This window comes from Ammospiza caudacuta, chromosome 16, assembly GCF_027887145.1.
Source record: "Ammospiza caudacuta isolate bAmmCau1 chromosome 16, bAmmCau1.pri, whole genome shotgun sequence".
Lineage (NCBI taxonomy): Eukaryota > Metazoa > Chordata > Aves > Passeriformes > Passerellidae > Ammospiza > Ammospiza caudacuta.
In genome coordinates this window covers 5337416-5364361 of record NC_080608.1, presented here as the reverse complement: position 1 = coordinate 5364361, position 26946 = coordinate 5337416, and the positions used below count along the sequence as shown (strand labels likewise).

At 37.7% G+C, this 26946-nt stretch overlaps 1 protein-coding gene across 7 annotated transcripts in view; it reads left to right on the top strand.

Moving 5' to 3' along the window:
* Window positions 1-10326: 10326 nt before the first annotated feature.
* Window positions 10327-26946, top strand: part of TENM2 (teneurin transmembrane protein 2) — a 480673-nt gene continuing 464053 nt past the window's right edge. For all 7 annotated transcript variants that reach the window (XM_058815456.1, XM_058815455.1, XM_058815450.1 and 4 more), the window contains exon 1: window positions 10327-10552. In XM_058815456.1, the coding sequence (XP_058671439.1) occupies window positions 10327-10552 (226 nt within the window). The remainder of the gene's footprint in view (window positions 10553-26946) is intronic.

Below are 26946 nucleotides of genomic sequence, written 5' to 3'. Positions count from 1 at the left end.
AAAACTGAATGTGGTAGGTGAAGCAGAATTTGCTTTGAATTTGCTTTAAATGCTTCTTGCCAAGTTCCCTTGGGTTTGATCTCTGTCCTTGTCACAGAGAGCTGATGCTTTTGCCTGGAAGTTCGACCATGGCAGTTGAGGAACGTTGGGATCTCTGTGCTGGATGCGCAGCAATCCAGGCAGCAGATGGCAAAATTGTGGGGGCTGGCTTTAATGCAGGGAGCTTAGAGCTGTGAAAAAATTAGACATTGCAGCTTGGTTATTGTTCAATCTGTGAAAGGGCAACGTAAGAAAGGACCGAATGGGTTTTGCAAAGATTCCATGCACTTTTAAGAGCATTTTTAAACTTGCTTCTCCTTTCTGACTGATCCTGCTTGGTGAAACTCTGGCACAGATGGTGGTTTGGAGAGGGCTGTTGGCATTTCTCATGCGGCAGCTTCTCTGAGCTCTCCCCACGTGAGCTCCCCTGTTCTGGGCTGGTGCAGCCTCAGCCCTTGCTGTCCCCAGCTGCCTGTGGGGTGTGGGATGAGGGTGTCACACAGGGCTGAGGAGCCAGGATGGGCTTCTCTGTGCCAGCCCAGCCCCGTGAGCAGTGACTGGTGGCAGGGTGACACCGAGGAAACCCCTCACCCACCAGCAATGCCAGGCTTTCCTTGGAGGCACCCACAGCTAGGAGGGAGTAAGCAGGATGATGGTCCTGTGCAGGAAATCTGCAGTGTGAGAGTGAATATTAGAGTACATGTTCTGTCCTGAATGATTAGGTAGATAACAGGAGATAATGTCTGCTGAAGCATGTGGCCTTTTCTCCAGAGAGATTTTCCTCCGGAGGGACCGGGGCCTTTGTCTTCACGATTTGAGATGGAGCGGAGGATGTAGTGATGTCTGCACAGTGACTGTACAACATTATGAGATATTTGCTGTTTTTTGTGGTCTTGGATTAGTTGATTTTCCAGAAGTGTGTTTTTCTTGACTGAGGTTATTTAAAAAATTCCATTAATCAAGATAACCCTCAGTGTTCTCTTCTGCCATGATGTTATGTGAGTAAACCCTGCACTGCAGATTTGGAGGGACCAGCTTTCAGGGTGGCAAACTCTCAGTTCCATCCCTGATGACCCCTTGTTGTGTGGACTCTGGAAATTCACTTCAGACATTTCAATTACAGCTGGTCATTTTATATAATGGTTGTGTTCATTGTATCCATCACTGCAAGGTTTAATTAATTTCTATAAAGCAATTAATTTTCCTTTATTAAAAGATGGAACAACATTTGTTAGCTGAGAATGTTCCAGAGTAACTTACTTTCTTCATTATGCAAAGTTTCATTGCTGGCTGAGGCGATCTAGAATTTAAAATGTTTCAGCAAATACTTGTATGGAGGCTGTTGAGAAATGATGTCATCCATTCTGTGTGCCTTATCACGATGTTCTGTTGTTTTCCATTCCTATTTCTTTTTTCTTTTAACTTTTTCTTCCCTTACCTTGAACCTTTAAAACAAAGAATCACTTCAGGAAGCTGTTATTTCTGATAAAATCTATGTGTTTAAAAAGGTGGAGAACTCACAAGAAATAAGTACCAGTTCACACAAATAGAAACGCTCTCACTTTTTATCTCCTTTTTTCCCCCCTTTGCTTTTCTCTAATAGATATCAGAGCTTAGCTGAGTGGACTATTCACATGTGTAATTTGGAATAGTTTTATTGAAATTCTACTAAATACTATTAGCCATTTTAAAATATTGTTGATTTTCCTTACAATATAAGTTTATACAACCTTAACAATGATCTCTAGTAAAGCCTTCTGTAAAAAATATTTTTAGATTGACACTGCTAGTGGGGGCAAAATGTATTAAAGGCTCCTGTTAATAAGCAAATGAAAATTGTTAGTATCAAATTGAGGCAAGAGAGGTTCTGTGGAAGCTTTAAAGAAAGAAAGGGACTGTTTCTTAGACAGAATTAGAGAAATTTATTTAAGTGCAGACTGAAAAACAGGTGGTGTTCTTGACTGAAATAAGTACCTAAACCCATAACTGCTTGCATGATTTCTGCATTTGATGAGTTTTAAGAATAGTCCTGTAGAGGTCTGAAAATAGCTAAGAAACTTCTTGAGCAGCACGATCATCTCGCAGTAGGATGAGATGTGCACAGGAGCTTTGCTGATCTCAGGTTCTGGCAGAGTTCCCTGCACAGTGTATTCATCTGTAAACAAGGAGTGGAAGGCACATTCCTGGTGTTTCTCTCTTGGCTGATTTTGTACCCAGTGGTACAGGTTTTGCTGCTGCCAGCAGGAGTGGAGCTGCCCAATGGGTGTAGAATTAACAGAGTGTTTTAACATAAGGAAGTGGAAAATGATTAGGAAGGAACGGTCTTAAAATTCCTGGCATTGGACCTTCTTGGGTGCAAGAGAAGTATAAATCCTTTGATATTTCATTTCTCCAAATTGATAGCACAGTGATTTATTTAAAATCCAAATCCTTGAGTGCAATATGGAAGCACAGTGCCCAGGAGCTCCCAGAGACAGCTGATGGATTAGCGTGGGTGGGAAGGAAAAGGCTTGTGGATATGGACACTATTCAAATCCATCATGGAAACTCTGGCCATAAATAAGGTTCCTGAGAAAATAAAAAGATAAAGGAGCCTGACAAGGGGACAGCACGCTGGAAAATGCTGGTTAGTAATTAAATGAACTCATAACCAGGTGCTGGTGAAAAAAAAAGCAGAGAGGGGAATGGTTGGAGCAAAACTTATGCTCCAACCTGCTTGATGTCTTGGCTCCATTGCTGGTAAGGTTGAAAATCCCCTTCGGTTAATTAAAGACAGCATTTTACCTAGGATTAGAATGAAATAAGTGCATCACCTGTGGACAATTAAATAAAGCATGTTGTCTTCCCTTGTATGGGCATTTAGATCTGTCTCACTTCTATAAATGTGGATCAGTTTGATCAAGGACTTAATCAAAAATTATTTAGACAATTACTCCCTGTTTCAAAAGTATTCTCTGGTGATAGGAAACTATTATACAGAATCGTTAAAGCATGCTTAACAGCATTGTCTTAATTATACAATGATAAATTATTCTACCTTTCTTCATTAATAGCAGTTTAGCAGTAGATAATATTATTGTTTATTGTTTCTAGGCAGTGGAAGAGTAACAGTGTTCTGTAGGAAATTAGTTCTAGCAAATTTAGTCGTTTGAAGTGACCAGTTTGTATTTGATCTTTAAATTGTTTTTTGAACTTGTTCAGCTATACCAATTTTAAGTAATTATATTAATTGAGACCTTGGCTTTTTGTGTTGTTTTATAGTGGCTTGATTTTATTTATTTATTTATTTATTTAAACCTGGCTGCATGGAGTGATGTAAGTATTTAGATAACAATTGTACTGAGAGCAGGAAACCAAGCCCTGGAAATTGGGGTTTCAAATGTGCACCAAACCCACTTTGTGACCTCGGGTGGGACTTTTATCTTCATGGTTCAACCTTTGCTGTAGAATAAGAATGATACACATTTAGCTCTCCTGGCTGTTCAAAGTCTGATAAGTATCTGTGAACAGCTATGAGTTGGTAGTGGAAACATGTTATGCCTGGGTAAAATATTTTTTTCTTTTTCTGGAATGGGGGATAGTTAAGGCCTCACCCAGAAAAGAAGGAAGAACATTCTCAAATAGGAAAAAACTTGAAAACTTTGCATGGTTTTGCTTCTATGTATCTGGAAAGAAAAGATTTCAGTCCCTTTTGTATGACTAGCAATGTTCTGCTTTGTACCACTTTGAGGGATTTATAAGCCCTTCCCTGAAAAATGAGCTTTTCTCACCTCTGAGTGACTGTGACACAATCTCCTGATGGCTGCTGTAGCTTCTAGGAAGGGAATCAACAGGAGAGTTGATGATCAGCTACTGAATTGTGTACCATCCCAATAATATTTTAGTGAATTTCACACAATTTTAAAGAAAAATCAACTAAATATGCTCTGTGGCTATTGAGGCACTAAGTGAATATTGTTTGTGGAGTTTTCTATTTCTCATGCTCTCAGAGAGGGACAAGGACTTGATTTGTAGCAGCTGAACACAAAGACTTGGTTGGTTCATGTGTTCCATGCTCTGCCTCAGACCTGGGACACTGCAGATGCTTTGCTGATAATTAAATTTTACTGGTGTGGTTTCCAAATCCATGGTGCTCCCCAGCTTGTGCATAAACCAGGAGCCACATTTAAGAACACTGATGACTTTGTACCTGAATTTTGTGAGAAACAACTGCTCACTTTGAAAATGTAAAAAGGTGTTTTAAACCTTAAGAAAAACACAACAAAAGACTACATAAGGAAAAATTCACAGTGCTGGGAACTGCCCCTCTTGGATGCCACGTGGACGGTTCATCTTCAGGATGGATGCTCAGTCTTTTGTACCCCTGGGGTTGCATCAGCCAGCCCTGGTCCCTCCCAAAGTCTGTCAGGCAGCTCTCCTTTGCCATTTATCAGTGGAAACTGCTTTCTTGTGAACTCAGGTGTTGCCATGCCCACCCCCTGAGCACCCCCAAGCTTTTCCATCCCCCACTGCCCCATGCAAGGGACACCTGTGCAGCTTCTTTGTACCTGTCCCAGACAGCCCTGGCTGTGTGATGGCAACGATACAGGGGGAAAGGGAACTGTGGGAAGAACAGAGGATATCTAAACTACAATAACATAACTATACATCACTAAAGCTTTCCTTAATATTCACACAATAGTTATCCCTTAATTGCAAGAGCCAATCATCTCATTATCCATCTCTAACAAGTTCTCCAGCTGTGCTCTGAGAAAGAAACTCTCCATTTGTCCTTGGTGTGAGCTGTGGTTCAGAGGCCCCTGGGGACAGGGGAGAGCTGGGCTCACATCCCCTCTCCTCCCCTGCCCCATGGAAAGGGGAATCCATTCAGGGGAGAAAAAGGGTTAATCCTCAGCAGTCAGTGAATGATGGGCACTGTTTGAAAACTGTCTCTAGCTCCTGGGCTTTTCATCCTTTCTCAATGCCATGTTGTTTTCTTAATGGAATACTATTTTCATAATGGATTTAAACATTTCTGGGATTTATAAGATGTTCCTGGAGTACAGAAATCTCTGAAGATAGTCTAGAAATAAAAACATGTATATTTAAACATAAAAATACATATATGGGATAAATATTTGGCTCAGTGCTTGATTTTATGTGTACCATTTTTACTGCCATTAACCTGAACATACTTCCTAGAGCTTTTATTTATTAAAAGGAAAAAAATAAAATGTTTTTTTTCTACAGTAAAGCAGAAGACAGAATGCCTGTAAGCATTGTGTGTCTTATGTTACTTAACTTGAATCGTTCATCACAACTGTTCTGACACAGCTGTTTACCATGTCATACTAAATATATCTAATTTTCAGCTTAGTATAGAGTGGCTCACTAAAACAAAAATTGAGTATTTGGACAGAAAAAAAATAAGAATTAAAAAGTTCAGACGAACAATTTATCAACAAAAAATGAGGCTACACCAAACAGACTGTCCAAATATATTTTGGTTTTTGCTGCAAAACCAGCATACTTGTCATCAACATTACTTCGTCTAACCAAGTGCACATATTGTGGTGCACTTAACTGTAGTATTTAGTTCAAAATTTCATTTTGTTTATTGCCTCTTTTTTTTTTTTTATAGACAGGATCCAGAAGTAGAGATGTTCTTTTTCACTAATATTAAAATCAGGAATAAATACAACAGTTGAGTAACCATTTTAATTTTTTGCCTGAAGATTTGTATGGCACCACAGCTGAATTGTTGCATTTTCTCATTTTGAAAAATAGTCTTTGCATAAAATAATGAACAGCATTTGAACATCTGAATCACAAGCCTATTTCCAATTGCTGCTCCTGAAAAGGAGTCCAGCCTTTTATGGAACCTTTTTTTCATATTGGTACATGGTGTGCTACTTCTTTTAAATAAAAAAAAAATGGGGAAAAAAGAAAAAAGGCTGTTTCCAACACTGTCTGCACTACTGTAATGTTTTGATTTAGTGTGCCAGGTGATTTGGGGGCACAATGTAAATGTGAGGTTCTTTGTTTTCCCTGAACTTCCAAGTGATTCCTGGGCTCTGTGTGGTGTGAGTGGCAGTTCTAATGGCCCTGTACATTGTAATCATGTCAGGATCATTACAAAATGCAGCAAACAAGCCCTTACTTGAGTTAGATAAATGTATGAATCAAATTTAAATTTACAGAGAGTTTTAGCATAGGCTTCTCTAAGCCATTAAAATTCATCTTGAGCCCTCCCTCCATGCCTTCTATTGATTTGCCTGTGCTAACACAAAGAGGAGTGGTCAGTTTTTTTAAACCCCCTAAACAAAAACCTATTTTTCATTTCTCTTCTCCTTAGCTTTTTCTTCTCTTGCCCTCCCTCTTTGTTCCCCCTTGTGTCTGTTGTCCCTTCAGGACGTGCAGGGTTTTAATGCCCTTGCACTGCCCTCAGTTAAAATTATGCTCTCATTAGAATTGCCAAAGTCACGGGCAGGTACGCAGTTGCTTTATAGAACCACAATAAATCTTATATTGGATGAATTGTGAGTCAGAAGTGTATTACACATGTGTAAGTGGGGGCACATGGGGTCTGTGTACATCAGCAGCAAGTACAGCTGTGCTATTTATTGCTTTAGGTTGACTGCTATGGGTGGTCCAGATCAGCTGAGACTGTATTCCTATGAAACTTGGCCAGCCCTTTAGCAGGACATTATAAATAATAAATATTTTCTGAATAAACACCTTTCTCAGAAAATTAGTCAGACCTTCTGTGTTTCTGAAATAATTAAACCAGAACTAAATGAGAACTTTTGAAGCCACTTGTTAGTGGTTGTACTGCTCTGTAGTGTAAGTGGGTCAGGATGAGCTGTATTAGTTAAATCCTTTGAAACAAAAGAAATTATTAAATCAGTTATGATTTAGGTCAATGACTCAAAATAAACCATTCACAGAGTGCCTTGAGACAGACAAGTCAAAGAGTATCAGGAGTTCTGAACTCAAATTGCATCTCACCATTATTCTCTAAGCAAAGCTATCACACCTTACCTTTCCAGGAATACAGTACATAAATATTTCACTGTCTAACAGGAAAGGTGTTTAGCACTGAATTGAATCAGTATTTAATCTATTTAACATAAGAATGAAAAAAAAGTGAAATAGCTTTTCTAGGAGTGTTTCACAACTTAATTGACTGTGTTTTAAGGCATGTATAGTGATACCATTGTCTAAATTTTGAGAATGGTTTGAGCATGATGCTCTGGAACTGGTTTCTGCCTGGCTGCCTTAAGTTCAAATAAATCCCCCAAAGCACAGGAGAGGAGGAGAGATTTATCCCTGAGAATATTTTGTTGTGTTCAGGTAGAGGTATTTTGTCTTAGATGCTTGGGATTTGTCCTCAAGTAATGGAAAAATAAGGAAAACAAAACTATTCTAAAAATATGAAAATGACATTGAACTAAACTTCCAATAAAAATGTTATCATTTTATCTACAGCATTTGAAGGACCTTCTAAAATTAGTGAAGTTCAAGAAATTTTTAATAGTCTGCTGTCATAAAATCAAATTATTCACCAAGTTATTCTGATGTCTGATTCTTGAAACAAGGTTTTTCCTTATGAAAGATCAAAGTAAAGATCTTGAGACATTTCTACATTTATTTTTTTGTTTTAGCCAGTTGGAGTTACTGTAGCACAGACATTGTGCCTCACATTCTGCATGTACAGATGACTGAGGAATATTTCTAGGCATGCTCAGAAGTGGAACAGTGTCTTACCATTTCCATTTGTATTTGCAGGGGAATTGCACAAAACTCTAAAAAATAATTGTTATTGAGGGAACAATTTCAAAAACTCTTGTCTTCCTGAGAAGATGCTTTCATAAGCTAATGTCCTGGAAGTGCTCAGATATTTTATCTCAGTCAGAGTAAATCCTTCTTTTAACTACAGTAACAAGGAATTAATTGTTCTTTCAGAAACAATAGAAATCAGGCCAGACAGCTTTAAGTTTAGCAGTCATAAAAACAAAAAGCTGTTTGTTTATCTGAGCTGACAGACAATATAGAATTCATATGGAATGACAGGCTTTTGTGCTGAATAGCATCATGAGGGCTCCCAGAGAGTAATTGGCAGGTTTTGCTCCATGCTGTAGTGTCTGTGTCTGTTTCTGTGTTTATAATTGTGATATATTCATATCTGGATTTGATGAGAGAGTATTAAAATGAGATCAAAGAGCCAGGCATTGTTAATCTAAATGATCATATATCTCCTGAAACTTCAAGAAACTCTTTATGCCACCAGCGTTAAAATGCTTTACAGTTAACATGCTTTCCAGTTCAATCAGTATTGCAGCACCAAAGAGTTGAACTAAAAAATTCAGATATGGGGGAGTCAGCTTAGCCACTCCATGTTCAGAGAGCTGAGAAACAGGAGTGTAAAATTTCTCTTTAATCTGAAGTTATAAAATGAACCTTAATGGTTTCAAGTGCCAAATGTCTCTGCTTTTGTTTTGGCTTTTCTGTTAGGTGTTGTTTTGGGACTTTTTTCCTCTCTGAAGTGTTAAAAAGAAATGAAAAATAAATAAAAAAGTAAGCATGTTTACAGTTCTTATTCCTCACAGATTGCAGAATACCTGTGGGTGGTTTAAAGCAGCTGTTTCTTGTGGTTACCTAACTTCTTTAAAATACAGAAAGGAAAAAAAAACCTAAAAACCAAAAAACCACAACAAGGCTAAATGTCAAATCTAAATGAAGGCAAGAAACCTTTTCTCTAGGTCACCAGCTCCTCTGGCCAAGTACATTTATTCCCTCTTAGGCCCATAATCTGTTTCAAAAAGCAATGATTTAGCCAATACTTGTGCCAGTGCTGTGACCTCTTCTCCTGCAGGTGCAAACAGCTACCACAAGGAAAGGCTTGGCTGCCTTCTGCATGTTTTATCATCCTCTGCTGCAGTTTGCTCCCTTGGTGGCAGAGGTGGCAGGAGGAGTCACTGCTGAAATGCTTTGGTGGTTTAAGCAAAGCTCCTGGCCCTGGGCACGTTCTGCTGGGTGGGTTTGGCTGGGGGAACCTGGACTGAGAGGGGACAGGGGCAAGGAAAAGCTCTTCAGCTGTCCCAGCTAACTCACCCAAACCATCCTTCAACTCCCGAGCCATGTAGAGAAAAGCAAGATGTTTTGTTCCAATTTTTGCTGATTAGCAAATCTGAGTATTTTTTTTATGTGGGAATATTTTATTTCCAGCAAAAAAATTTGTCATGAGGATTTCTCAGGACTGGCACAGACCTGGGCATAGAATGCCATGAGAAAAAGACATACATACCAATGCCAGCTGAAAATAATTAGTACCCCAGTGGGTAGGGTGTTTGTGCTTTTACTGTATTTCTTTTCTACAGTAGCTTTCATTTTGCACTTTTTGTATGCTAACAATGCACATATTAAAGTCTATATGCCACAGTAAGGGTGTCCTAATTAAGCACACTGTAAAAAAACTCTATGGTCCATTGAACAAGAGGAGATTTAGACAGTTTTCAAGAGCTCCAAGTGCTGAGTTGGATAAACTGGTTGACTTATGGGGTGGTGAAGAAGCTCATCCAGTCACGTTCTGGGGTGCACAAGAGCAGCCAAGCCCCAAAGTGTGCTCAGACACTCACACACAGGAATGTCAGGGCTGGGACGGACCTTTGGAGAAACTTTGTCCACCTTCAGAACAGGGCCTTGGATTAATATTAACCAGGGGCCATAAAATCAGTTGCTGCTGCTTGTGAACACGTTGTTAAAGAATAATGTCCAGCTCTGTAATGCATTAACACTGAATAGGAATAATCTCCTCTTTGGAGCTCTCCTGCATGCTTCAGTCTTAGTTGCATGCCTTCCTGCAGGAAGAATGGAAATAATTAAAACTGGTTTGAGTCTACTTTTGTTCTGTTGCACAACAGAAATAAATATTGCTCTGTCAGTTTTGTGTTGTTACTGGAGTTCAATCAAAAGATGACAGTATTATTGTTTTATCATTGTTTTTTAAACTCTTTGATGATACAATAATTTGGATAGAATGCAATTATCTTATAGCATTTAATTTTTTGCTCCCTACCCATTCTGGTCAATTATTTCAATATTTTAGAGGATGCATGATGTGGATCTTCCCTTTGTTCTCAATCTGTGCCACATTGTTCTTCAAGGACAAGTCAGGAAAAGTAGAATAAAACAAAACATCATGGCAGCGTTACTTACTCCTTTCTCATCCTTTCACGTTGTTAGGTGGCAGTGAGTGACCCCAAGCAGAAGAGTGGCTCTCCTGGCAGCACTGCCTGGCTCAGGAGGATGGACATCAAGGACAGGAGGCACCGCTCGCTGACGCGGGGCCGCTGCGGGAAGCAGTGCCGCTACACCAGCTCCTCGCTGGACAGCGAGGACTGCAGGGTGCCCACACAGAAGTCCTACAGCTCCAGTGAGACCCTCAAGGCCTATGACCACGACAGCAGGATGCACTATGGCAACCGAGTGTCTGACCTGGTGCACAGGGAGTCGGATGAGTTCCCAAGACAAGGTACGTTTGCAGTCAGGACTGGTTCCTGTTACGGTGCTCCTCAGAGGACAATCTGTTCCTTGTTAAAGCATCTCAGTGCTACCAGGAGTTTCAATGAAAGAGCCCTAGGAGAATGGATATTATCTTAAATTAGAGAGTTCTTTCTTCTCTGAGTTCTGGTACTTTTGAAATCCACAATTTGTAAGAGAGCAAACTGGGATTCACTGATCAAAACATCTGATAGACGCAAATGCCATGGCCCTTAACCAGAGGATGTCTTCTGCACGCATATTGGGGTTAGCCAATGTGCTAGCTTGGGATCCTGCTTCCTAGGTTAATTTTGCAAATGATAATGGCATTTTCACCTAAATGTGTCTCTCTTTAACACAGATTTTATTGAAAAGACAACTAAAACACTGTTACGGTAAAAACCCATATGGCCAACATACATTTATTATTCATCAGGTGCCTTGGAATTCCTTTCCTGTTCCTGAATGCTGGGTAACTGAACTGTGGGAATGGGAGTGGTGGTTCCTCTGATTTCATGTTGTCACTGCTCACCAATATTACCCACCCTTGACCTCCTAAAAACTAAAAGGAGGAAACCCATCTAATTCCTTTTTTAATTGGCTTTATTTGAATATTGCAGCCTACAACTAATATTTGAAATAACCTGCCCATATGAACTTGTAAGCTAGGGGAATTAATCTCTTATTTTATAAAATGGTCCTTGTTAAGTCCAATGGATTAATGAATTAACAATGTAAATGTTTTTACTTGACAGCCTGTAAATGTGCACTGTACACACAGAATTTTATTCTCATTTGGGTATTTTCTTGGCTCAAGAACTTCTAAGTTTCTGTGCTGAAACCATTAGTGAACATTGCTTCATAGGAACTGTGTTTAGTCATGTGGTTTACTTGCCCATATAGCCAGGCTAAATTGGCATTCAGTCAGTGATTAGATATGGCATTTGAATTAAAAGCCTTGGTTTAGTGTCAGTTGAAGAATCAGATGTGGTTCATACCAGCTAAGATAAAGGAAGGCTTGATGGATAAATGCGTAGGTTTTGTGCCCTAAAATGGAAGGTAAATCATCAGGTACATCATTTAAGAGTACCATAATTTAAATGCAGAAACTCTTCTGGTTTAACTCTTCTTGTAAACAGCATGGGATAGTTCTCTGCTGCACATTTTTGATGTTGTGGCTCAAGGAATAGGAAGGTACCACACTTGCTGTGGAAATTCTTCAGTGGAAGGTCATTTCTAATACCTGGTATCACGTCACTCATCTTGTTTCAAACATTCTGGCAGCAGTCAGTGTCTGTCTTCCCCTTTCAATCAAACTATCTAATAGTTAGTGTTGATAATTAAGGCCTTGTCTCATCCCTTGTTTCTCTCACATTTGTCTGCAGACACGTGGGAGTGTTTGCATTGTGCTTGGTCTGTCGAACACCCAGCTCTGTTTTCTGGGGTAATCTCTGTTCTTGGAGGTTCTTTCTTTGCTTAGAGGTGTTTATCTAAGATGAAGCATCAAAGTGCACCTCGAACCTCTGAGCTGCTGGAGCCATTTTCACTGCAATTTGTTCTACTTTACTGTACAGGAGTCATCTAAATATTACTTTTCCTTATCAGGATGATTGATGCTTCAGCTCAAGTGCCTCATTTTAGTTTGCAGGTCATTATTCAGCATTTCATAATGGTCTTTCTCTCTTGATTACTGATTTGACAACTGTTCATCCTCCCCCTGCTCTTAATGTGTTCTTCTCTGCCCTCTTTACAAAGGGGAATGCAAATTGTTGGTAAGTGAATTGAAACCTCAGATTTTTATTTTTTATTATTGTTATTTTTTCCCCTACTGGTTTATGTTGTTGTGTCTAAATAAATAGTGTTTATTTTAGAGAGCCAAAGTAATATTTTTGTTAGATAATGAGCAGCAACTCCTTATTTTCCTGCTTTTGTTAAGTTTAGAAAGCAATTTTTTTAGAAAATAAGTCTGTGTGATGATTCTTTGTATTTGAAAGCTGGATATCTTTCTGATTGAACACTTTTACTGGCATGAAATTCGAGAAAATATGACAGATCTAGATTAAGATTTGGTAGCTGTTCTCACTTTCTATATTAACATTAGATGGATAAAAATGTGGTTCATATGTGGAAGTTCTGTTCATTACATCTTGTGCATCCAGTTTCCAGCTGCAGACATCTAAGAATTTATACATTTAAATTTGTTCTAACTTTGAGTGGGTGTTATGATGGGATTAAATTCTATGGGAAATAAACACGATTAAAACAGTCTTTAGAGATTTTTTTGTTCTTTGATTAGAAAAAAGCTTGAATATTTTTAAGCAATTGCAGATATTTTCTAATAGAAAAGCTAAGTAGTTTTGACTTACTGCAAAATATTTGGTTTGACCATGGCACTGGAACTATTCACAGCTGTTTTGATCTGCTTCTTATACATTACTGGTTTGGAAAATCTGTTAAGATAAAGTTGCATTCATTCTGGTTTTGTTTATCATGGTTTGCTAGCAAAATGCTAATAACAAAAACTACATTCAGAGCTCAGAAGTCTGAAACAGTTCTTGCTGGCTTGTTTTAGTGTTTTTGAGAGATATGAAGGTTGTTCAGCCTTAAAAGAAGGTTTTACCTGTTCACAGTGACTGATGGCTGCTACTTAGAGGCAACAGCTGCTATTACAGGTGCTTGGGCTGATCAGGCTTTGTCTCGCTGCTCATACTCCCAATAACACCATGAGATCCTTGATCATCTTGTCATCAAACCTGAGTCATCCTCAACTCTGGTGTTAAAATTAATGTATCCCTTCAAAATCCAACTGAGCTTTGGCAATTATAGTTTTAATACTTCTTCTCCAGGACCTGTGACCTTTTGATAGATTTGGATTAAATACATTAAATAAAATTTCTGCCTAGAGTGAGAGCACATTCATAGCTTTCCTTTGTCATGCAAGGTTTTTGGGTGGCATTCTGCAATCTGTTGATTTTCATTATATCTGTGCAGTTGCATAATCAAAGGAAATTTAGGGTAGAGGCAAGGTGGCAGATTCTCTGACATGGAATCAGGTTTAGGGTGGCTTGTGTGGGAAAAGGCCTCAAGGCAGCTCTCCTCTTCTTGCCAGTGCATGTGGAACCTCCACTTCTCCTAAAATCAGGGCTTACTTTGGTTTTAATGGTGACCTGAGAGAAACAACATCCCAGTGTAAAATATATATTAAGGTCAGACAACTCTCTTCCATTTCTCCTCTAGAATGCATGGACTTACTGAGAAATAAAAAAATTATAATTTGTGTACCTTATTTAATAAAGGAAAGATGCTGCATAACACCTCCCTCCCTTACGTTCTCCCTCCCCAAACCATGATAAGGTTTTATTAAGTGATTTAAAAAACCTGAAAGCACTTTTCATCTGTGCTTTCATCTGTATTGAAGTTGTTAATAATGGAGCAGTGTAGCAGTATTACTAAACTAGCAAATAAATGAAAGTAGAAACCTTCAGAGCAGCCTTCTGTCAATATGCTTTTAAGAAAGGAAAAGGTAAGAAAGTCAAACCCAAACCTAACATTCCTCCTCTGATTTATATTCTAATATCAGTCAAGTGTCCATTTGAGATGTAATAGCAATAGACAGGAATTAAACCAAAACTTTGTGCGTATTAGAGCTGAGTCACAATAAAAAACAGAAGAAAATGTTTTTAGAAGTGGATTTTCAGGGAGACATCATGGGATTGACCTTCAGTCTTTGGGGTGCTTTCTTTTAAATATGCACACATTGTTTTCTCTTTGTATTTTGTGTATTTTGGTTGCTTTTGTTGTTGCTTTGCTTTGTAGTGTTTGAGGGTTTAGTTTTGTTTGTGTCTTTGTTTTCTTTTGATTTCTTTCTTTCCTTCTGAGCATCAAGCTCTGTGGTGCACAAGTGGTAGTTGAAATTAATTCTGATAATCTCCTCCTTTTCACTTCCCTTACGTTCCCCTTCTATCCTATTTTTTGGCATTTCACCATTTTATATTTTCATCCATTCTCCCTTTGCTGGGTGTGCTGGGGTGCTCAGACCTGCTGGGCTGGCCCCTGGGAGTCAGAGTCTGACCTGGGCTAACAAAGGCTCATCTTCATCTCTCCTCACCTGCTGGACCACTTGAGCAGCTCTGATGGGAGCTCCAGTAATAATTAATAACACCAGTGCTGGAAAACCCAGCACTATTCTAATATTAATATGTATTTGTAGAATAAACAACAGCTAGACATAGTATGAGAATTCTCTGTACACAAAGTTTCTCTCAGGGAATAACTTTTTATTCTCAGCAGTTTCTCACAGCTGATCATTATTAAAAATCAGCATTTGTTTACAGTTTAAATTAGAGACTCAGAATGCAGGGATTTCTGATGCAAGTATATAAGTTTATGTAGACTTATGCTCCTTTTTTCCTCTTCTTTACTCCTTTATTTAGCTATCTAAAAAGAACTACTATTTTTGCTGTTTCTCTACTGGACTCCTCATTAGTTGATGATTAAGTTAAATGAGGTTCTACTTTTTTAAAACCATTTGCAAAGTTACATGCACATTGTATAAACCACATATAGAAGGAAAACTTCTAAAAAGTAGATGTTATCAATGTGTAGTAAGCACACACTGAATAAAAGAAAAAAATTAAAACCTCAGGTCTACTCAAAAATAGGTTTAGTAACCATTTTAATGCAAATACCTTTTCAGAAAAAAATTCAAAATTAATAGGAAATATGATTTCTATGCTTCATAGTTTCAAATTTCTACCAAATAAAAGATCTTGTGCTTCAATGAAAGCCATATTTGTTCATCTTGTAGTTCTGGTGCCTGACTGGGTGTTGAACAAAACCTTTGCTTGGTGAATTCTTTTCCCCCCTCATCCCTTTATCTGCTATGTAATAGAATTCTAAGACTTTGGATACTGAAAATAATAATTTTTGATCCTATAAACCCTTCTCCATTTTCTCAGACACACGTGCGCACACACTCTTCTAAGAACTTTGTTTACACACGTCTGTGGATGCTTTGTCTCATACTTAAATCCACTGTAAAGGGAGATAAGGTACTCCATGGAGATGAAATAATAGTTTTAGTTTTTAAAAATTATCCTTTAACTGAAAACGATTTTTGATTCGTTCTAATAATGAAAAAGGCTCACATTTAGCAAATCTTGCAAATTTGTTCCACCTTCTGTGTCTTGTCTTCCAAAGTTCAATTGATATTTTTTAGCATCTGGTTTTCAGCAAGATGTGTTTGGAAGGAAGGCTGATTACTTGTAAGTGTTCTCAAACTGATGGAGAGACTCAGATTTTTTTCTAATACACTTATTAACATTGAAATGTCAGATTTAGAAAGCTTTTACATTTGATCTGGATTTGAATTGGGCATCTTTGTCCCTGCATCCTAGGTGGGTTCCAGAAAATGAGTTTTTACATGTAGCCCTGAATTTGCTTTAGTGAATATAATTTTGTTTCTGTGAACTTGAGAACCCCTCTAAAGGTTGTTTTCTGATAAAGAGCAATTAGGCCATTTTCCTTCTCCTCCTCTTTTCTTATAATACAGGAAAAAAGAACTATTTAAATATAATGGAGTGCAGCAAATATTTAGCATACATCAGCATTTATTTTGGATTTTACATTGATGAACTCTCCAATGCCACATGTTTTTAAGGTCTGCATCTTCAGAAAAAAAATAAGGATTAGATATCTGTATTTTAGTGGCGTGTGTGGAAGATGGGTTAAGCACCAGAGGGTATTCACTGCTCCAATGCATGAGTCAGTTTTCAGCTCAAATGCATTGGGACCAGGTTTTAGGTGTATTTTTGTTTTCTCTCTAATTGTCTTTTCTGCTTTATTTTTTTTCCCCCATGTTGTTTTGAAATGTCTTACTACTGGGGGCAAAATTCTAGACTCAGTGGACAGCTGGTTCATCCGTGGTGATGATTGCTCTGTTTATATTTCCTCTGCCCTCCCTGTTTGTTCTCCTAAAACCTCCAGTGCATTATGTGATTTCTAGAAGCTTTTAAAATATTATGGCTGGACCCAAATGCACACACTTCACTCAGTAAGAAAAACATAAGGAAAGCTTCAAACAAATAAAATACCACCCAGAGCTCATTGTCTTCCATGGAGGTTTTGGATTTGAGTCCAAGTGCTGATGACCAAATTATTTAATGCCTATAAATCAGTCGAAAAACAAAATGATAAGGAAGTATAATTGGGTAAGCAGGGCCCAGCATTTGTTTTGTTTTGTATTATTTGTCTCTGGATTCAGAGTTCCAAGTCAGAGGATCTGCAGTTTCCTTCCTTGACCTGCTTTTGGGTAGCTCATTAACTTTCATCAGATTATTTCTACATTGATCCCAGTAATCTTTCCTTGAATTAAGCACATTCTGAAGTTCTGGAAATTTCAGTAGACCTTGAAGTAGAAGTAGATCATGAAAATCCATGATTTGCACTGATGGGCAGTGACTGTGGGAGCTCAGCCTCCATGGTAAAGCAGATGCCAGCTTCTCTCTGGGTTTTGGAAAGTGGCTTCAGTTTTAGCCATGAGGTCTCGTGATGCTCTTTTCTGTGTTATTGGAAAACCCACAGTACCCAGTGTTTTCCTGTACAGATTTAATTAGATTCTGCACTTCAGTCAGTTGTGTGTTCTGTGAGCTGTCTGTCAATCTAAGCAGAGCTCTTCAAGCATCTGCCTGTGTAATGTCATTTTCTGTCATGAATTTCAACTTGGTGGTGGTTTCTAAACCCTTTCCTACCTTTTAGTTTGTCTCCAATGGAACTGAAATATGCCATGGCAATGCCCTATATGCCCCAGTGATGTGGATAAAGACAGGTTGAAGAGTTAGTGACTTGTATAAAGGTGGTTCTTTGACACTATTTCATGTTTGTAAATCCAACTTCAAATTAGCTTTTGCTGGTAGCAGTCAGTTCCTTTTGAGATGCTCATCCTTTAAGGTTCCAAAATGGTTTCAGAGTCTGGATAGCTGATTAGACAAAGTAGCATGCAGATGTCTTTATGTATTGCCTTTTTGCCTTTCTTTCTTTTTTCCATGTGAGTGCTTAGCTGGAAGTGACTACAGTGAGTGCAAAAGTACGTGTCTGTGAATGCAGACCATATTGGAAACAGAGATTTACTGTCCCAAAGTATAATGCTTCCTCAGCCATCTGATGAGATTTGAGCACTAAACAGTTTGAGAGGGATGCATAAAGCTGTTTTATTACAAGATGCTGTTATGAATTGTAGCAGCTTTCCTTATGCTATGCTGCTGTTGCCAAACAAGTTGCATGAATGTAAGCAGTTTTATTTGTAATTACTTGCTCACATTTCCTTAGAATAGTTGGGTTATAGGTTTGTGATTCCTGCTTCTCCACTGGTGGCCATCTCTACATCCTGTTTACTTCAGATTGAAAATATATATTTTTAAAACTGCTTGGAAAAAGCCTCTCTGAGGAATGCTGCTGCTAATATGGGAGGTGGAGTGAGGCTCAGATGTTTTTGTGTGTGGCAGAACCTTGTTAAAATGGATGCAGATAGCTCGAAAAAACAGTCGGCTGTTTCTTCATAATGCCGTGAGAAGTAAAGAGATCTTATTTTAGCTGAATTTGGGCAAATCCAGAAAATAGAGAAATAAATCACTTACCTAAAGAAATGCTGTGGAAAATACAGTAGTTAAGACCTATATTTTTTTTCCTAAACTTTGGTCAAGACCTGGATGTTACCAACTGAATTTAATACTTGAAACTGTTCTTGACAGGGCAGTGAAGGCAGTTCTGTTTTCTTGCTTATGTGTAGCTGGAATTGCTTTTGATGATGCTGCTGGACTCTCTTTTCCTTAAGCAGTCAAGTGTGTTCCTTATGATAATCCCTGCTTTCATAAAATAACATAGTTGTTTGAAGAGGATTGCAAGAGAGGAACAATTTGATCATCAGTGCTGAAATACCTCACCAGTGTAGTTTGTCCAGTGCAATTTTGAATGTTGAGTCTTGGTCTTCTGTTGATTGCCTTGCAAGATTCTTCCTCAGCTTAAAAAAACAATTTGTTTGGAAGAACTTGCCAGTATCTATCTGTCTTATTCCCAGCATTGCTCCTCAATCCATGTTCGGAGCCCAGGTATGACTTTGCAATCATGGTAATTTTAGACATCTTTTAGCAACCTATCCTCACTCTCATATTCCTTCTTTCCTTATTGCATCATTTATCCACTCCCAACTTTGGACTCTTGGTGCTTGCTGTTTGCTGTGTTTCTTCTCTTGGCATGTTTTTCCAAAGTCATGTGTCACCTAAACCTCACAGAAATTTTCTTTTACAAGGGGATGGCACCAAGCACTGCAGCTGAGGGGTTTTGTTTTGCAGTTCCACCAGCACTTGTAGAATATTAAAAATTGTCTAATGCTAAGGAAATTTGAGCAGCTGGCTAACATCAGCTGTATTTTTCTACTATTCCATGTGAAAACCACAGAATAGCCTGTGGTCAGTTTTACCTAGAAGAGAGCAAGCTGTCTGTGGAAACAAGTAGAAATTTTGAATACGAAATTGATATTCATAATCATATTTGATTATATGAAATGGTAAAGGCTCAGTTGCAGATGACTCAGTTCAGTACAACTTGGTCTTCTCAAATACATTAATCAACTCCATTTGTTTCAATACTGAAGTAAAAATTATCAGTATTTTAGGTTTTGCTACTAAGACCAGAAGCAATGTTAGATAATTTTTAAAAAAAACCCATCATGTAGAACAAATTGCATAAATGTTATCCCTTCAAGCAAATGGCTACTATGTGGTAGCTGGTCTAGAATTGTATATTCACTTTTAAAAATTACTTCCAGTAGAGTACTGTGTTTTAAGGTTGGCAGTTTAGGATGATGTATTAAATATTATAAATATAATAATAATTTTTCATATTATGTAGTTAGAGTACAAAAAAACTTTTTGTAGATGGCAGTCAATTTGATTTCATAGCAATATCCGATTTTCCTTTGAAGTTTTTCTATTCCTGAGATAGGCATTTGGATGATATTGAAGAAAAGCTAAAATGGTACTTAGTCTCTGTGGGGTAAGTATTACCTTTGACTAAAATAATTTACAATATGCTAAAAGTTTACTACACAAAAAGTGATAATCTGGACTTTTTTTGACACGAACATTAAAGTAATTACAGCAAATAAAATTTTGTGTATGACTAGGCAACTCAGTGTGTGAGCTCCTGTTAAGTTTGCTTCTAAATTCTTACAAGAATAAAACTCGTAAGGCATTATTACCACTATGTGCTTCAAGCACTGAATTTATAAAGTAGATTGTTAATAATATGAGGAATGATATATCACAGCTGTAATGCCATGTCTTCCAAAGTTAATGAATACTTACAATTTTCATAATGAAAAATTAAGGTTAAAGTGGTTTATAAGACTGCCTACAGATCCAGCAGAAGTCTAATTAGAAGAAAGAACATTAAATTTGAGGTACTTGGAAATATATATTACCTAGAGTTATATATGGACTAAAATCCTGCACTTGTATTTAGGATTGCTCAAATGTGGACAATTCTACCAGAACACAGCACAGAAAACTGAAATGTTATTTGCTCTCTGAAATCACTGTGTACACAACAGATTGTGGGTTTAGATGTCTTCAGTACTTCAGTTATGTGAGTCTCTCTTGTTGACTCAGTGCAACAATCTCTCATCCGTGTGTGCCCGTTTCTTTACCATTTCTGAAGTAAAATGAACCTTTGTGCTTGTTTTTTCTATTACCAAAGCCTAATGAAGCTCTCGTTCCTGTGCTGGGGCAGTTTGGGGCAGGTGCCACGGAGCAGGCAAATGAGAGGGGCTGGTTTGACATAACAAGGTGTGTTTGAAAAATCCCACTGCCCGGAGCTGCTGCCACACAGCTGGGGCTCAGCTGGATTTGTGGAATTCACCCTCAAAAAAATCCTTGAGCTTCCCAGGTGATGCCCAGGGCACGAGGAGCTGCTGTGCCATGTTCCACCTTCCTGTATGGGGCAGGCAGGTGTGTGTGCTGGAAGAGGGCAAACTGCCTTCTCACAGAGGGAGAAAAGAAGGGAAAAACCTTCCAGTTTGCCCAGGCAGGAGGCTGACAACGTAAAAAACACAAAAACTGAGATGGTGTTGTGATACTGCACTTCCCTCAACTTGTTTTTGCGTTTTGTGTAATGCAGAATGACTGTAATTGAGAGTATATTTGGGATAAGCTGCCTTTGTGGTTATCAAATATGTCAGCTTTGCTTTTTTATGTTTATATGTCGGGTTTGTAACTCTTATAAGCTGTTATTGCATGACAGACTCCTCCATCTTAATTTCACTCTCTTAAATTCATCTTCTTGCTTCATTTTTTTGACAGCATAACAATATTACACCTTGATCCCAGTGTATCTATCTCACATGGGGTTTGCTGTGTGGTGTTTTTTGTGGCCATCACTACATGAGCACAACAGTCCTTGTCAACAAAATTCCTCTGAAGTATTGTTTGAGAATGAATTTTTTGTTGATCTCTCTCTTTTCTCATTATGTCTACAGCTTGCAAAAACATAATGGAACAGAATTTATCTAGTTTTTCTCCACTATCTTTTTTACTCCTGAGAATCTTAGTATTCAGTTTAAGGAAGTGTATCTCAAAAAATATTTCAGAAGTGTGGCAACTTATCCTCTTAACCATACAGGTGTGATATTTATAAACCAGAAACTTTGGCATTTTAAGACTTGATGATGATGATCTGTAGAATAAGAAGGCAAAGGAAGAACTTGTCATAAATAGAATGACTTGATGGAATAAAGAAACAGAACCCTCTGGGCAACCCTTCTATTCAGATAAATAGAGGGAGTGACCATTTCAGATAGAAAAGAAAATACAGTTCTTAGGTTATTTATCAGGCATGGGAAAGGCTTGTTTACTTGTGTTTGCACCAGGGATCTGCAAACAAATAAATGGCTCAAACTGATAGAGATTTACCTTAGATCCTCCTCAGGTGACGGGAATAATGTGCTGCAAGAGGGGAGTTATGTTTGCATATCAAAAAATGCTGTTACAGAAATGCACAGTAAATTCCCACAAATGATTAAATAAATTAAGCTGCTGGACACATTTATGGTAATGTTTTCAAAACAGGAATTAAAATCCATGTCTCTGGAGGTCATATGACTACTTAGCAAGGAGGCAGACTCAAAGTTATTGGTAGTGTCAGTGAATAGCAAACATGGTTTTTAAAGCAAGATGTATTGTAGCTCATATGTTTACTGCATTTTGTCCAGCAGTATAATTTACTTAATGCTCTTCAATATTCCTGGGGAGGGGAAAAAGGCCAAATTGTTTGGCTTAAATTCATCTTGTTCCTATGTAAGAAAATGACTGAAGTAAGTACGTCATTTATTGTTTGTTCTTGTAAGAGAACCTTTTACAGAAATATTGGCTCTCAAAGACCTTTACCATTTCAGCTTGCAGGACAGAGGGTGAAGCTGGGCTAAATCTCTGCACAAACTTTACCTTTTAGCCTGAAAGGTATCCTGAAATACTGAACAGTATTTTTCTGTTGTCAGCAGCTCCAAGAAGAGAGTTCTGTGGTTTGGTTCTGCACCTGATCTTTGGCAGCCACAAACCTCCCGTGAAAGAACCAAAGGAAATCTTTTAGCAGAGTGAGCAGCTAAGGGTGAAGCAGACCCTGTTGCATAAGAGGGCAAACTGTGATTTCTTATCATTTAACTTCCTCCTGTTCCACTTAAAAACATTTTCCTATGGACTATCTTCAATTTCTTATGACTCCAGGTTGTAAATTAACATATGGCATAATCTGAAATGCAGATGAGGGGAGAGAGGGCACTTGTGGAAAGTGGCTTCTTGTCTTACTGTCAAGGAGACTGTTATGCTTGGAGTTTTATATTTCTGCTGAAATCCATAGATATTTTTGGATATGCAGGTGGTAGAGTGTGTCTGTCAATTTTTCTATTTTTTTTTTCTCTCAATGAATTCTTTGCAAGAATCTTGGCCAAATATTTTGAGTGCATTTGTGGTTTTTCCTTTTTATCTCTATATTCTCTATTCAATTACATCATTTTTTCTGATTTTTTTTATCTCAGTGCTCTTTTCTTAAAGATTTCTAGCCTGTGCAGAATGATACTAGTAAATAAAGACTTGTAAAATCACACACACAGAAAAAAAATCTAGTGAATTTAATAGAAGTGAGAGTATCTTCCATATTGAAATAGTAAAGTAAATTTTCAGATGTGAGGATTGATGTGGAAGAGAGCAAGATGAAGAGAAGGTGAACAAGGCTGGTCAGGAGCAATGCTGAAAGAGGCTGAAGAACAAAAGGTGTCAGTTGTGGGCTTTAGGGTGCTAACTATGGGCAGAAGCAGCAAGAAGAGAAAGCATTAGCAGAACTTTTGGAACGAGCTCTTATCTAAATTAACACTGAGATATAAAAACAAAAAAGTACTGAGGTACCTGGGTTTTTCTGAGGCAGAGTATGTGGTGCTTTATTTTATTCACTGAATAAAACTGAGCTCTTCTCAAGCTCAGAACATACCAGGCAGTGTTTGCACAGCCCTGGATGAATTTGGAATTGCGCTTGTGCCGTCATCTCTCCCCACCTAAATTTTCTTTTTTACCCACAGTCTGTATTTGTCATATGTGTGGCTGAACTCTGAGAGACTGGAGCTTGAAGTGCTGTGCTGATAGTACCTTTTTAAATTCTTTTTCCTTCTAATAATTAACCCTAAATAATTAATAGCCAGGGTATATCTGAGTTCGCAGTAGAAAGCTGTCACTTTATTTTTTAGCATTTTCATTATGGCATTATTCATGCTTGATTACAATGATTTTGGGTCTGTTTGGCTGCCAGTACTTTCCATGGATTTTAATTCTCTTCTCACTTTTGAGTTCTCCTGTGCTGGGGCTGTGTTAAAGCAAATGTCATTTTCCTAATGGGAGGTGAAATTTCACGTCAGCAGGACAAGCATATGCTGAGCTTGGCTTTATTTCTTCCATAAGAATCGCACATTTTATTCTTCTAGATAGTTTCATATATATATATATATATATGCACACATATCATAGTTTTATGTATATAATTGCATTTACTATTTTATACAGGCATTCTTCTTACCTTCAGAAAGCAAATGTTATTGTAGTTTCTGACAACAAACATTTATTTACTAAGGAAATAAGTTTTACTTTCAGAGCCTTTCAATTAGAAAGGAAGAAAAGCAAACTGATTATTATGAACTATAAAATTATTCAACACAGAATACCAGTAGATTATCCAGGGCACCTTAAGATGCAATTCTTTTTTCATCTATTTAACAGGCCTCTAAATGATAATGAACTTGTCTTGATGTGCCTGTTAATTTGTGGTGAAAGGTGATAAATAAGAAGTTACTCAAGATTTAAAGTCTAAGAAAAATAACTTGAAATGCCTCTATTTCATCTTTTATGTAACTAGACATGATATAAAATGGAAGAAGACGGAGGTGAAATGCTTAAGAATGAAAAATGTATAGATTGTAAGTAATTCATAGGTTTTTTTCCTGAAGAGAACAAAAACTAAGATTATATATGTCATTCTGATGTACCAAATCCTATTTAAATAATTGAGATGTTTGGATTTTGTTATTTTTTTTGTCTTACTCTAACTCACATATTACGCCAGTGGAATAAATGATGTTGGTTCATTCCCATTTTACAGACAAAGTGCAGGAGAAAAAAGATTAAGTGAGTTGCTTAGGGGCATGAATAACATTGTGAGCTGAAAAAGGCAAAAAAATCTTTGCACTTGGATTAGTAATCCATTTTTATTTATATTAGCTAATATTTCCGCTGTTGGTTTTTTCCTTTCTTTCTCTTGTCTGTGTAGCATGTATTCTTAACTTATCAGAAATTATTTTGCAAACTTCTCTGATTAGTGAAACTTCAAATTATCCATCAAAAGGGAGAGTTCCACTTCAGTTAATTCCATGTGTCTTGTTTCTTCTAATTTTCTTGTGTTTCTGGAAAATGCTCATTGCTTTTATCCATCACAAAAACTGTAATAATAATTTAGAAAAATAAAGATTGGAGTGCTTTATTTGTTGTTAGAAAATAGAATTTAAAAATACAAAGGTGAAGTCAAAGACATGTTTTTTCTGGGTTTTATTAACATAGGAATTACTCCTGTTCAAGCATATTTATTAACGTAATTTGTTTAATAAAGATGTCTGAAACTGCTGGATTGGGGAGAACAAAAGATAGTCAAAGAAATAGGAAAGGTTGGCATCAAGAGAGACAATAGTGGAGGCTCAGTGAGGGCTCTCACACCTTAGGAATGAGTTGTGAAATAAAAGGGAGAAGGAGAGAAGAGGAAAAATGAGCTGAATTTGCACAATTTTTTAGGAGTAAGCCATCTAACTCTAAGTGTGAATAACATCTCAGAAGTCAGTGATAACCATTTCTTTCTTTGTGAATCCAGGTTTATTATTCTCCTAGGGTGACTCCCAGAAAAATGTCAGTAGGATTTGACTGAGCACGTTTGGAGACTTTGCATGTCGGCCAAACCCAGGGTTCACTAGGGAGGATCTTTTCCAGAGACAGAATTTTTTGTTGATCCTGGGAGGGTTACTCTGAACATGGACCACAGGCTCCATGACAGTGGCGCTGTGTTCCTTGGAGTGTCCTGTGGTGCCAGGAGATCCAATTATAAACCCTGTTCTTTGGTAAAAGGCCACAGGTGGAGTAAAGCCCCTGAGCAGAGCATGGATTTCCTTGTTTGCCAAGGAAAGAAGAGACCCCGTGCGCCATGACATGGATATGGCCCCTGCACACTGGGAAGCTCTAGCACAAGATTTTCTGCCACTCCTGGCCTCTACCAGAGCAATTTTTGTCACAATAGTCAATGAGTTCCTTCATGGTTCAAGTGCACAAGGAAAATTGTGTTTGGAGTGTGCTGTCGTGGTCACTTGATTCTTTCTAATACTGTTACTGATAACAACTTAAATTGCTTGTACCAGTATAATTTGCAGTCCCATGAGCAATTTTTATAGTGTGTAGCCAAAAAAAGAAGTTGCAGCTAAGTCTTCTAGATGGGTTTATTCAGATTATAATATCTATCTAAGCACTGTAAATCTTTCATTGCATTAATTAAAAAACCTGTAACAAAATGAATTTCTCGTTTCCTGAAATTCAGGGCACATCTCCCTGTAAAAATAATCATTCCTTCTAGAAAATTGTGGAGCCAACCTTGATTTAAAACATAAAATGAAAATACAGAGTTTTGAGTTTGTTGTTGTCCTTTGGTCAATAATCCTTTTTTCTTCTGATCTGTAACACAGGGGTAATTTTAGGAATCTTTTCTCTGTGTGATACTTCAGTATATTCACAAAGCATGATGTAGTTTAAATATGGGCTAACTATGTATGGATGGATTATATGTGTGGTGGCCAGTCTGATCTGTCTGTGGAGAGGAGCTTCCTTATCCATTTCTTGAGGATGCAAGAAAATATGAGTTATCCTCAGGTAACTTTGCACCACAGGATAAAGTCTTTAGAATTCATGGAACTTTAGAAAAAAATGCATGCAAGAAGTATTTTAAAATCCAAGTAATTTGAAATGTTCATGGTCAAACAAAACTACTTCATTCATACATAGTCTGATTAATTTAAAAATATGTTTTTAAAAGTTGAAACGTTTTACGTGGGGACAGTGCTTGTAATTATCAGTGCCAGCAAGAAAATTAAAGTATAGGTATATCTAAATGAAGACACTGAGAAAAAAAAATCATATGGGTTTAAAATACTACTTAAACTGCATGAATTCACTCTTATTCATTACTTTAGTGACCTTACTTCAGTTTCATTAGTTGATTTTTGGAAGCTGTTACATCAAAGTAAAAGTTATTACGTTTCTAAAAATCTACATTTGTAGGTATAGGTAGGTATACTTAGTTGTTTAATTTTTTCAGAACATATGTAACAAAACCAAGAAATTTAAGCCAACTTCTTTGCCATGCCTATTGCATTGTAACTCATCATTAATTTCTCTTCCAGCCTGAAAAATAAGCTTATTACTCTTTCAATTTGGAGGTGCCATCAACAAATTTAGGTCCAAGGGTCATTGCCTCTTTTCAGTTCCTGTGCATGAAACAGAAGGAATCAAGGTGCACCTGATCCTTGATCCTACATCACTTAGGACTGTGTGTAATGCAGCTGTAGGTTCACAGCAGCCATCAGCCAGGAAACTGCATCCCAGGGAAGGTCAGGCTGTGGTAGGAGGGTCCAGAAGTTTATGGTTTAATACTGACCTTCCTCCCTTTTCTGTCTTGAGCCATGCCCTTCATAATATGTGAGATCATTTAAGTGCTATGTTGTGGCTTATTTTTTGTTTCTGGTGAGCTGGACCAAAGGACTGG